This window comes from Lonchura striata, chromosome 4, assembly GCF_046129695.1.
Source record: "Lonchura striata isolate bLonStr1 chromosome 4, bLonStr1.mat, whole genome shotgun sequence".
Classification (NCBI taxonomy): Eukaryota; Metazoa; Chordata; class Aves; order Passeriformes; family Estrildidae; genus Lonchura; species Lonchura striata.
In genome coordinates, this window is record NC_134606.1 from 13,332,221 (window position 1) to 13,346,176 (window position 13,956).

Here is a 13,956-nt window from a genome sequence, read left to right on the forward strand (position 1 = left end):
AGTAAAACCTATTAAACCACACAGAAACATCCATTCACTGGATGAGTTGGGGCTGTCCTGTGGACTAGATCAGGTTTTCAAAACCTCAAGGGAATTGTCTACAGCAGTGATATCACAGCATATCGATTACCAAGGATGCTGAGTACCTGGATGAAAGGGAAGAGCAGTCCCACTGTGAAGTTGCAGAGCCAGTTGACTGTCCCAGCTATCATGAATGCAGCTGGCCTCTGTGACTGCTGGAAAAGCTCTCCAGTGAGGACAAAGGGAATGCCACCTGAAAGAAGGTCCAACAAGGAAGTGATTTTAGTGAAGTCCCCCACCCATCAGCACAGATGAACAAGCTTCGTGACGCACGCCTCCATGACCAGCACTGCTCTGCAGCTCTCTGCAGGGCCTTCTGAAACACATCTCTCAAAATCATATTTTAGAGAAGTGACACTCCTTTCTTTCATGCCATCACATCTCCTGCTTTACATTCTTTCCAGGAATGACAAGCAGGTAACAGAGCAGCAAATCCACACAACAGCTTCCAGAGCATTATGTGATGAACTGTTCATTCAAAATAAGAATGATTGTTTCTACTACAATGCTTGAAATTCTGAAAATTCAGAGATTTCCCAAAATACTTTTAGATCTTAACAGTTGGAAAGATGGCTCCAAAGAGACTAACTCCTATTTTTTTTATAATTATTACCCACTTTATTTTAGCAATAAAAAAGACAAAGCTTTTGCTTCACTATGAGTATACTTGTCACTGATGCTTATTTAATACATTCTCTTACCATATTCTGCTAGCACTTCTGGCGAGGTCTATTTCTCCCATCAGCCAAGGACTCTGACCTCCATAATAACAACTGAAGTTGAATACCACACTTGTGACATGTGTTTCCTTCCACTTAGGCAGTGGACTATTTTGTACAGCACTGGCATATTGCTGGCCTGACAGTAACCTCCAAGGAGTAGCTGTCTAGTAGCTGAAAGTCTCAATTTATGATCTTTGGCTTCCTTCATTACTATTGGCTATTTCCATAGAAATATTTCTATTTTTAGAGAATAAAACCTGGATTTTATTTGTTGATCAGCAACATAATTCAGTTATGTTACACATTAGACATATATCTACTTTCAGAATTATTTCATTACAGTTTGAAGACCTGTACAACTAGTACCATCAGTATTCTGCTCTTACCAGTTTCTGTCTCTAGGTCCTCAAGTGTGCTGGTATTACCTGTCTCACTATTCAGCTTTGTAGGCAAGACCCATATACACTGTGTAAGACAATGTAAGTTTTTCCTCAGTTTTAAGCCTTTTAATAAGATAGTGTAAACAACCAAAACTATATTTATAGACATATTTACTTTCAAAAATGTCTATAGCAATACTGACCTCCAAAAGATTTATAAATTAATAAGAAAACACCAATACAGACTTATTTATCCACTGGGTTTTCTCCTTGCACATATTTTCTTGGTCTATGTGTTAATCTTTTGCTCTACCTTTACCCTTAGACATTTGTGAATACATCTCTATGTGCATCATAGGGCTACATCCTTAGGTAGCCCTGTGTGCTCAATGGCCCTGAGCTTAAACATTTGCACCAGAAGCTCCTGTGAGCCGTGTGAGATGGGGGCTTGCAAACACATAACATGACAGGCAGATGACACGTGTTGTCAGACATTCTTCCAGATGCAGAAGCCATGAATATGTGCACAAAAGAAAGGCAATGTGATGCAGCAAAGAGCTACTCTCCATCATGAGTTAATGTGGCTTTTTGTGAGAGCATATCTGAAGTGGTACCAAAACCTTCAACTGAACTTTCTGTGCCAAAGAGTGCCAGTATAAATTACACCAAAAAAATAAAGAATAAATGCATTTATTTACTCCTACTTTATACGTAGGAAACTGAGATATGGAGAGTTTAAGTCATCCAAACTGCAGCTTTGTATCTTTCTACAAGACATATGTAGTACCGGAGTTCTGTGATTAAACAAAGTAACCTGTCCTAGCAGCAGTTTGAACATGTAGAATAACTATCTGAACACCCAAAACTTAACAAAATTCCAGCAACTTGGGGTCTACCAATGCTTGATGGCTTCCAGTGGCCATTCTATCATACCCTTAGGATTTGGGTTCAAATGGCAGCAATCACATCTGTTCTGTCAGCATCTGGTTTGGGTCTTAAATACCCTATGAGGCTGCAGTTTGCCAGGACACTTGCCCCTTGGAGAGAGGAAGATGTAAGATGAGTTATTTATGATCATTTATTCTGTCATGCCTTTGCTGTAGGACAATCTGCAGAGGTGTTGCTGTTCTTGTCAGTAAAATAAAAAAGGCCGTTGGAAGCAGCATTTGGAAAAATACATATTGTATAAGAGAAAAAAGCCAGAGGCAAAAAAAAAAAAAAAAGTACAAAAGGACAGAAACCTATCAGAAAACATAAGTGTAATGGAAATAAAAATGCATGGGCACTATCTTGGAAACAGGTTCCTTGAAATTCCAATTTAATTTCTAAGAACATATCAACTATCACCAACTTTCAAAAATTCTGTGGAGGAATGGGAAGGGTAGCACAGACAGACCTCTCATCTTTCTCATGGTCTAGAGAAGTATATTCACAGCATCACAAAACAGAAAGTCAGCTTCTGCAGAGGGATGACCTAAAAGAATTGTAAGGAGGAACCAGGGAGCCTGAAAAGGGAGCTGAACCAAGGAACCAAGGAGCTGAAGGAAAACTGTAAAATCTTAAAGACAGTCAGTGAAGGCACCTGAGATGAGCTGAACCTACAGCCCCAGGATCCCATCCTCAGTCATTTCAAGGGTATCAGAGCTGTGCTCTAGGGCTCCCTTTCTCCAGGAACTCAGTGTTCTTTGAGATACAAATCTGAGTGCCCGGGGCTGAAGGAAACTTTATTATGCTTTGGCTACATAAGCTGGGTCTGAGCAGAGATCACAATACTGTGGCACCTTACCAAGCACTTCTCAGAGTCAGCCTCTGCTAGGTACCCTACATAATCATTGGCCAGATGGGTCTGTGCTAGCCTGTGCTCAAACAGGGAAGCTTAGAAACTGCTGTCAAAAGCCATCCAACAAACCATGGAAATTTTGGAATAGTCTATAAACGCTTTGTCATGAGTTTTGCAATTTTAGCATGTATTTGAATGTGGGTGAAATAATTCACCAAAAAGCTACCTAATGATCTTTCTCATGGAGGATGAACCTGGCATTGTATTTTCCCCTGGAAGATTTTCCATACAGTTTTCAGTGAAGCAGCTTTATTTTAGCTCTGATCATAAAACAAAAAAATGTCTATTAGGATTTCCTGTAGGAGTTTTTCAGCAAGGTAGCTTCCAAACATGAATTTAAATAGATAATGCATTGACCACATAATTACAGTGATTAGTTTCTAATACTTTGTTCTTTTTAGCATTGCAGTGAACATAATAAAAAGATTCTTAACATACTGCAGTGCTTGTAAAGAAAGATTGTTATACTTGTTAGGATTCTACATCTATTGGAAACTACAACTGTCTTACTGCAGGACATGTATATCAATAAGCTGTTTAATAAAACAAGATTAAACCCACATGAAACAATTAGATATGCATAAATAATTCTGTTTCTGTGTTCTTTATTAATTTATCTTTGTAATTAGTCCAGGTACACATAGAATCAATGCCATGGTAAAAACCCAGACTCTCAATCCAGTACTCTTTTATGCATGAAATTGGAATGCTACAACAGAAAAAAAAAAAAGTCTTGGTATCCATGGTATAGATTTTCAAATATATATTTAAATTTACACAAGTATCAATGTGTTTTCTTATGAAAAATTAGGTGCAAATATTTACTGTTTTTTTCAGTGAGCAGTTATGAATATTGCTTAGCAGAAGTCACATGAGTCAGTGCAAAAACCTGAATACAGAAAATGTGAGAAAGGAAGGAAAATGCTGAACTTCTCATTCTGTTTTTATCCAGTACCTGACTGGGAATTTATGTTGTGGCTATCTATAGGATTTATGAAATGAGACTGTTACAAGAATAAATAGAATTATACAAATTGTAGAATACGGTACAACACAATTTGCCCAATACAAATCAGGGAGATTTATTACAGTGGTAAATCACCTCTAAAGCTGACAGAAATTTTGTGCCCTAAGAAACCCTAAAGAGAAAGGAACTCCCCCTGAGCTAGCAGCTCATCCTTCAATGCCCACCCAAGCCGAGCCCTGGTGTGTTCAGGCAGTGGCCCCAAGGCAACCCGAGGGTTTCCAGCCCCACCAGGACAACCCATGGCCACCCAGCCTGGTGACTTCCTGCAGGTCTCAGCTCTCCAAATTCTGCCCATACAAGGGGGAGTCTGGGAATCCCCAAAGGCTGGTTAGGGCAAGAGCCCCCAGACTTTCCAACTCCACGCTTTGAGACAAAGAGGTTTCGAAGTTTTGAGAAAACAGACAACTACCTCACAACAATATTGTGTTTTGGGGGGAAGAGATATCTGTGGAGCTCCAGACATGATCAAGCAAAATGACTTTTTCTGCAAGGCAAGGCATGTAGGGAAGACTGATCTATCATAATAGGGTTGGGAGACAAAGCAGTGTCCCAGTGAAAGGTTTTGCTATTTGCAAGTCGAGAACCCTCTAGAGAGCTCTGCAAGAGAAGCAGTGGAAGTGAGACAAAACTCCTGGAAGATAACTGCTGGAAAAACAACCCAGTGTTCTTCAGAGGGAGAGCAAAAGGCTGTTAGTTTCTACCCAGACTTTAGTTATTTAAAACCTACAAACAAACCTCAACTTAACCAATGAACAAAACCCCCCAAAATGTGCAACAAAACCCATGGGAAAATATCCTTCAGTAATACTGCTAGGGAGAGATGCAATGCAGGTACTGGGTTTCTTCCATTTGTGTAGGTCTACAGATAGAAAAGAATTTTGCAAAATAGATATCTCAATCTTTATAAAGGTGTTCTGTCACCTGTTAGATTATTTTAACTTGCACTTTGCATTTGATTGAATAATACCCCACCAAATATGACATTACAGATATGACAGCTGTACTCCCAGCTAATCCTGCTGAGAGAACTGGGAACAGAAGGTGTGACAAGGGTGTACTGAGTCACAGCTTCATGCTACAGACTTTTCTAGCTGTCTGCAGCTCTTCTCCATGGGATAATTAAGTAAAACAGGCACTTTGTTTGTAGAAAATGGTGTAGTTCATTAACCACATTAATTTGTACCATTTGAGTATTTTCTGCCTTAGATTAAAGGCCACTAGAGTAAAACACTCAAAAGATTTAAAGCAGTCAGTCTATGGCAAACAAAAAGTGCAAATGCTAAGACCAAACTAAAACACACAAATAATACAAAAGCTTGCAAACTCTGATATTATAATAAATAGTATTTATAATTATTAAGGACTAGATTTTAATGCAGTGTTGTGTGAAAGACTTTTTTGCATTGATTAACTGGTCTTTTGTTTAGCATCTGTATAAAACCTGCTATTCCAACAGCATTTAGAAAGCCATTTCTGGAGGTATTCTGAACTTTGTTGGTGCAAGGAAACCCATATAATTCAGGGCAAATAAAACAAACTAAGCAATGGTGCAGAACAAAAATATTGATTCACTCTGTTCTAACCTCAGTAGTAGAAATGCTATTTCTTGGTTCCAATCAGGTAATTTACATTAAAATGGTTGACATACAACAACAAAGCTATTACATAAAATATAATAAATCACAAAAAAATCTTTCAAGGTCCATTTAGGTAACTAGTTCTACAACAGATATTCTGTGCAAAAAACCACAATACCCTTATCTGAACCACCTGATAATTTCCTCTTCAGTGAATTCTCCCCCTCTTGAATATTAATTTGTGTATTTTCCTATAATTTTTACTTCCATAAGTCAGTGCACTCAAGCATAATTTTATGAGCAATGTTTTACTGACTGAATAATTCTTCTCTGAAAATTTTTTCAACAAAATAGTTATCATATGAATCAAAATATGCTCAGTACTTTAAAGATATTTTTCTTTAGATGAGTTCTAACAATTCCCTTTGAAATACAAATGTTGGCTGTAAATATGAGGAATATATTTAATCTTGAATTTATTTTAATTTATTAATTTAATGTAATATTTTTTTTTTGCCTCTTTTATTGTAGGAAAAACCAGCAGTATGTAGGCCATTCTGAAGAAAATTAATACATTGTTTTTTTTGTTTTTTTGGTAACAATTTCAATATATTGGGATATTTGGTAAGTTTTAATTTTTTTTTTTGTTATTAATGCTGTTTCATTTTTTTTTGGACTTGTCTTTTGTTTGTAGAAACTGATCATTGACATTAAATTTCTCCTCTGGTTCTTGGCAACATTTCTTTTTGTTTCACAATTATAATGCTGCATAGTTACTAAAGAATAAAATGCAATTAAAAAAATACACTCAACTTACATCTATATAAACAGTTAATAGTCTTAAACATTTCCGCCATATATTCAGATCCACCTTATAACATCACAAATCTAATTATAGCCCAACTTTCTGTTCTACTTGAATGTGAAGAACATCTTTTTACTGAGCTATGAGACTATATAATAGAATTAAATTCATAATTATTCTCAGTAACAATGATGATTAGGCACTTCTGTTCATATTAAATTGTTAAAATCAATTATCTCAATTATGAGAACAATGATGAAAGAGTTTTTACTATAATAAAAGCACAAAAGTGTCCCTTGTATATTCATCCACTATACAGATAGAGGTAGTGTGGGAATACCCAAATTAAAAACTCCTGTTCAGTCCTAGGTAAGAGAAATATTCATAGAGTCCCATCACTGTATGAGGACTGAAAAGAAGAAAAAAGCCAACCCCTATCTATTCTAGTCTTATTACTTCTATGATAATCTTCTGAAAGAAATATAAAACCATCAGACATGATTTCCTGTTAGGAATTCAAATTGAGAGACCATTAGCACAAAATGCTGCTGGTTGTGAACCTGCAAGCTAAAGAAATCTTGTGAAGTCAGTATATTTTAACAAACAAATTATTCATGCTAGCAGTGCACATTTATGTAATTGTATAGCTGCATTCATCCTGAAGGATGCCAACAGTAAAAATAGTGGGCTAAATTTTCAGAGAAGCTGGGACTGAATTGTTCTCCCTGTCCTTCTCATCTTTAAGATGGGTAATAGACAATGTCTGTTTATGATTTCAAGAAACTGTTGAAGTTTTTAGGATACATGGCCTCAAATGCCAGTAATTGAAGAAATTGGTTGCTGCTACAGAATGGTGGACAAGGTATGAGGAGCAGTAGTTGTAGAACTAATGAATGTAAGACAAATAACAAAAAAATATTTTCCTTACTGTGATCAATAACCAAAGCAAATATAGCAAATTGCAGCACTTCCTTGCTAACAAAGAGAAAGGAAAAGGAAGAGATTCAGAAGATGTACTTTGACTAGAAGTATCAGGTGAAGACAGTAACAATCCTGCTGTGATGAAGAGTACAAGCCTTCTTTCTGATGAAACTCAGAAAGAGGTCACATAAGCCATAATTCAGTACTTCCAAATTAGTGAATTTTCTGGAGGAGGGCAGATAACATCTGGAGATTTAAAGGAAACAACTGCTTTGACTGTTTGCTTGGTCAAACTGGCACTGACTACCCTTGTTCATGCAGTTCTCCTGACCTATTTTTTCCCTCTGAAAGTCTGATACTGGTGTTTATTAATCTTTCTGTGTAGTACGTTGGCTGCTAAGAAACACTGTCTGGACTCTAAAGCAGTGCTCATTGCAACATCAAACTAATAAACTTTTGCATTTAGATTTTAGCCATGGAGATTAGTCAGAAATAGATGAGATGAACACAAAACTTTGCTGTGCATTGTGCCTGGGAATATGGGAAATAAGAATATTTTAATTGCCTTACATTCATTAATTCAACATCTTCTGTTCTATGTATTTATTAGTTTGCACTTTTGCAAGTATAACTATTTTATACGAATTCACAGAAAAAAACAGTAATTTTTTTTTACTAGGCTTTCCATATCCAGTCCCTATTCATGTGGATAATGTACCTAGGTCACTTATGCAGCTTTTGAAGAAATGTTTTATTTCATAGTTACATGGACCTCTGAAACACATGGGTGCATTTTTGCACCAGTACATTTCTTCAGGGTTGGAGTTGTGAGCCATCAGCAACTAATTAATGATCATTCAGGAAAAGCTGCTAGTTCAGGTAGGAGGAGTGCTGTCAAGTGTCAAAGTATTCACATTTTGAAAGCTTCAATTAAGATAATTTTTAAAATCCATTGTTAGCGGGATAAAGTTCATAAGTTTTCCTGCTGCTGAGAACTCCAGGTGTCACCTTCAGAAATTCCTTTATTCAGCAGATACAATTACCTTTCAAATACTAGGGGTTCATTTTTCTTTAGAGCTGCCACTAATTATAAAGAATTTAAATCGCTTTTGCTGCAGAACCATTAAAAGCTACACATTTTCTCTATGCTGCTTTTTAAGAGAGAAGAATTCAAACAAAAACTAAAACAGGCATTAATGCCAAAATATATGTTGAATGACACTGTATTTAATATATTCAAGGGACATGTTATCCTCTCGCCCAATATAAATTTAATGAATACTGAAAGCAATTCTAGTTTTATTTCTTAACAGCCTAAAAATATCGGTTTGTTCACTCAAAGGCAATCACAAGATAAATTCTCAACTACTTGACTTGTTGGAAGTAGCTGACAGTACTCCTGCCCCCAGGGGTAGGCAGCACCTTTTCCAGGGAAGGCAAGGTAAGTGAGCCTCCTGCAGCTGTGCTGCACAGCCCACAGCTGGTACATGGCTTTGACCCAGCCTTTTCCTAAAATCCTGGGAAAACTAAAGGTATTTCTGCACAAATACCTTCCATATCCAATGCAGGAACTACTTGGTATTATCTGCTGGGAAGACTATAAATGCTTTTAGTTTATAGAATAATAATAAAAAAAATTGAAAAGTAACTGAACCTTTCAAATCTACAACTTTTTAACTAAATATAGAACAGTATGGGTTTATTTATCCTTTATCACAGCATACACTTTTTTGGTACAGAGAGTGGTATTCTTTTTGCACTCAAGCAAGCTCAAACTCTTTCTCAAAGTGGACTGGCATAATGCCTCTGTGGGAGGCCATGTGTGTTAGAAGTTCTTACATCCCACTGTAAGTGGAGAAGCTAAAATATCACACAATGCTTCTCTAAATGCCTATTTCAGGCAATAATACTGATGCTGCCTTTCATTGCAGTACTTTTATACCTACATGTGTGCTATCACACCTTTGGTTGTTTCAGATCCAAGAGCTGATTTCTGTCTTCTTCACTCATGACATTTCAGGCTGAACAAACCACATCACTTTCAAAGTGACCCTTTTATGACAACAGCTCTGCTTTCCATACAGCTGCACACTGGCATTCAGAGTGAGAGCATAGGCTGATTTAAACTTTAAATACCAAAGTATCTTTGCTATGCCTCAGGGCACAGTAATGATTGCCTCTGAGTTTTCTTTTGTTTACCTCGTAATGTCAATTTAAAATGGTATTCAATTGTATTCATTTTATTCAGCTGTGATAGGGAAGACTTCACTCACCTTCTATAAACCATGACAAATATCATAAAACTCTCAAAAAGAGACAAGCATAGGTGGAATATTTTTCTGGAACGGCCTGGTTTGTTGATATTTCTCAGCTGTGTTTAAAAATGCAATTACCATAAAAAGTAACAACTGAAAAATTAAGATCTTGCTACCATAAAATTACTATTTTTTTCAAATGCATCTGAGTTTCAATTTTACTGATTTCTCTTTCCTGTAATCACAGTGTGACTGGAAACACACCACTGATCTGGTTTTTTCATCCTTATGCATACTAAATGCATAAATGCATTTTAAAAGTAGGAATTTAAGTAAAATCATATAGACTCAAGTTTGAGCATAATAAATTCAGCCTTATCTGTTCTACACTGAACTCAGCAGGACTTCCATGGGGGAGTACTACTCATCCACAGAAATACTCACAGGATTCAAGACCAGAATAACAACTTCTAAGACATTGCATAAGACTATAAAGCCAAAATGCCTGAAGCCACTGTGTATGACTTAGCCAGAGACTCCTGCTTTCCTCTCTCTGGTGCCACTGATTTAAAAATAGCAGCTAATGACAGAAATAAAGTCAGGGGCTGCATTTTGTTGCAGTGACCAGCTAGAAAATCCCTCTGGCTACATGTACATCTTTGCAGATACCAAGGGCTTTAGACAGGTAGAAACAAGGTATGACTTTATACAGACGATGGAGCATTTCACTTAGAGATAAATAAAAAACCCAGGATTTGAAGATAGAGTCCAGGATCATATTAAATCATCTGGTTCAAATACAATCCTTTCAGGTACTATTTAATTCTCAACCTTTTCTGTGAGACACTATGAAGTTATTCTGCATCTTTTCATATATAAGTCTATTTTCTTCACCTTCATGGTTTCTTCAGCTTTGCAGCCCTTCTTTGCTAACTGATGCCTGAGCAGTTTTGTGCTCCAACATTCAGCTCTAAGTCATCTCAAAAACAATGGCATGATGCCTGACAGCACAATGAGCATTTTTCACATTACAATATAGTGAGACAAGGCATGACAATATGATGTATTAGGCCTTTAAGAAAGCATGTAAAAGAATGTGCATACAGAGTGTTCATATAAAACCATTTTGAAATTACTTAGATAAAATATAATCTTAGATAAAATATAATCTGCTATGTGGAAGTCTTCCATGTATACTTAGAGATATTATTCTTATATTTTTCCTTAGCTAACTGGCATTTTTTAGACATCCTTAAATCCCCACCCGAGGAGTCTGAGTGTCCAAGCCTTTTTCTCTCCAGGTCATACAGGCATAATTGTCCCATTCTTATAAATCAGCAAAATGCAAAAGATTTCAAGAAAATCACTAATTTCAAACTTGAAGTATCACCAAAATAACACAGATTTCTGGCACAAAGATTGCTTGAGTTATCATGATGAGGCAATTGATATAAAATCAACTTCTCCAATTTTTGGAACTTCCATGAGTGTTACTGTTTGTTGCAATAAAAGGTAATTTTTCTTTTCTTTCCAAAGTACTCCTAGGAGCTCTTTGGAAGAAGGAGCATTACCATGTGCCTTTCTGTGCACATATATGTCTGATCTTCCTCCCAGACAGAGTGGTCAAAGGTTGGGTAACACACTTGTGCTATATGAACAGCTTTTACAGATCTTGCTGCCACAATTAAGGTCTGGGGTTATTTCTACGTTATTTCCAGTGGCAAAATAAGTCCAGTGCTTCAGTGCACCATGTTTCCAGAGCCAGAAAATTTGCAGAGATTTGAAAGCAACAATACTTGCTCAGTTTCTGAAGGAAGGTGTTAAAATAAGGTGTTTTAAAGCTGGGTATTTTATCAAAACAATGTACCTCCTCCCACCTCCTCCCATCCTTGCATTTAGTTAAAGACAGGCATCATGCCTAACCCCAGGCAGCATGGTTTCCTCTCCCTTCTCTGCAGCAGAGCCTTCCCCACTTATCAAAATTGGATGGAAAGGTGTTACACTTAAACAGAATACACTTCTCAGGAAGAAATACCAATAAATCACTTCCTACAAAGATAATGCATGGAAATGCTTTAGGCCAGGTTTCCAAGTTCTCAAGGTCTTGACTGTCTTTTTGTTACACTTATTTTCACTAGGAAGGTTATCTGGAAGTTCATGCCAATGTTTCTGCAATCCCCAGTTAATCAGTTGATCAGGTTTTTTCTTGACATGTTCCACTATCTGACACATCTTGACAGGTGGCAGAAATGCTATTCTCTGGTTCAGAGGATGAACACATAATTATTTTATGTGAGTGGGAAAAACTTCAACAACAAAACCTGCAAGTCCCTCATCAAAAATGCATGACAGACTCACTGACAAATGGGGTCAACATCCCTGCAGACAAATCAGGAAACTGAATGGAATATATTCTGTGTCAGTTTTTGGGTGTTCAGTTCTTTTTAAAAATATTTGGCTGGTGGGAAAAGGGAACAATCTGCAGCAGGTTTTCTAAAACTACAATGCACATTTTTCAATTTTCCCAGAAAAAGCAGAAATCACTTGCTGGCACAGCAACTGTTGTAAAGGTACAATGGGTGAATGAGGAGTTAAAGAAAATAGCTAAAAAAAAGCAGAACCTTCTCTTTTTTCTGTTTAAGTCAGATTTTAGACCATCTTTCCTTAAATAGATTCTGCAGGCACAGTAGAACATGAGGTTTCAGTCCATGAAAAGGTTTCCACACAGGTTTAACTGAAAAAGTGGGAATAAATCTTAGTTTTCCTTTTCCTTAAATATTAACTAAAGCAAAGTTAAAGAAGGAAGACATTTCACATGCACTTAAATCTGTCTATCCAAATTTCCAAAAATCTGCACATTATTTACCCATTCTGTAAAGGAATTACAAATCAATACACTTGCTCATGATGCATAACCTGAGCAGCACAAATGCTCTCTGCAGATCCTGAAAATGTTCTTTTACTTTTTTTCTTTGATTTGTTTTTCTCAGCTTCAATTCCCTCAGTTTTTTCCATTTACTTTTTGCTTGATGACAATTCTTTGTGTGTATCCTATTCTTTGAAACAATTCTTTGAAATGTATCCTATACTTATTTCAGGTCCAGCAAATAACTTGTGTAAACTTAACCAAATAGGCACAATGAAGCAACTGTCTGGGGCAGCATGGCTCCCTAATCTATAGAAAAATAAACTATTTTCTTTCAGATCACACATAGATTGTATTGAGCATAAGGGCCCCTTTAATTTTTAGAAAGTATAAGCTTTTTGCTATTTGTCTTTTGACAGAAATGAAGTTCCAAACCACACACATGCCTGAACATACCTGTTGCTAGCATTACAGTCCTCAAAAATATCTGCAAACTGAAAAGCCGAGTTCAGAAAAATGAAACAAATGAACACCCTCCACAGTTTACAGTAACAGCTGATCCTCACTGTAAAGGAGCAGATGGGACTCATGCATATGCTATCAGAAAATGGTTTACACAACATCTAAGCTATCAAGAAGGTATTAGATGTTCTAATAAGAGAGAAAATATTGTACATGTAAAGGCAATTTTATTCTCTAGAAAGATAATGCAGTATTTTTTATAAAATCAATTCCCTATGTTATTTGTTGTCTTTAGATGGGATAATTTTTCCAAGTACCAATAGCTCAATGAACATAAGCTTAATTGATCCTAGCTTAAGATTTGTGCCTATGGAATCTTTACAAATTGTTTTTGTAGTGTAATTACAGGAGGAATTAAGATACTGAGGATTAATTTATAATTGTCCCTGTTTAACCAATAAATGAATGGCAAAAGCTCTACAGAAGGCTAGAAGTATGAAAAATATGTAGCTTTATAATAAAGAATAGATATTAATTTTCTTGGGGGAAACCCTTTTTACTACCAGAAAGGTGGGAAAGTTATTCTTGAACTTCAGTCTTGTCTCATTAAACCATCAGAGAGCTACAAAAGAATACCAAAGTGTGACATTTTCCTGCTAAGGGAGTGTCATAAAATATCACAGAGAAGGTGACAATGAGAAATAGTTGTTTATTCCAGAAAAGTTTGTATTGATTAGGTAAAAGTTTACAAGATCACAATAAAGTTGAAAAGGAGGAAGAGGATCACTTGCTCTGTTTCTGCAAGAGCTAGAGGGTAGCACACAAAGACTAACAAAGGATATAGGCATGAAAGGTGGTACACATGTAGTTTTCTTTGCCAAAGAATGCTAAAATTCTGCTCTTTCAGACAGAGATTTAACAAGTCCATGGGAGACTATGAAAGTGTTAGAAGCTATGCCTCAGAAAGACCCTAAGCTGGAAAAAAAAGTGTACTGGTTCTCTAAAAATGTCTCACCTGCA

At 36.5% G+C, this 13,956-nt stretch overlaps 1 protein-coding gene across 2 annotated transcripts in view; it reads right to left on the minus strand.

Moving 5' to 3' along the window:
- Positions 1 to 13,956, minus strand: part of SLC2A9 (solute carrier family 2 member 9) — a 79,651-nt gene that overhangs the window by 12,636 nt on the left and 53,059 nt on the right. The window contains exon 11 of one of the 2 annotated variants that reach the window (XM_021554339.3): positions 147 to 274. The exons of the other annotated variant lie outside the window; for it this stretch is intronic. Within the exon in view, the coding sequence (XP_021410014.2) occupies positions 147 to 274 (128 nt within the window). The remainder of the gene's footprint in view (positions 1 to 146; positions 275 to 13,956) is intronic. 2 annotated transcript variants of the gene reach the window in all.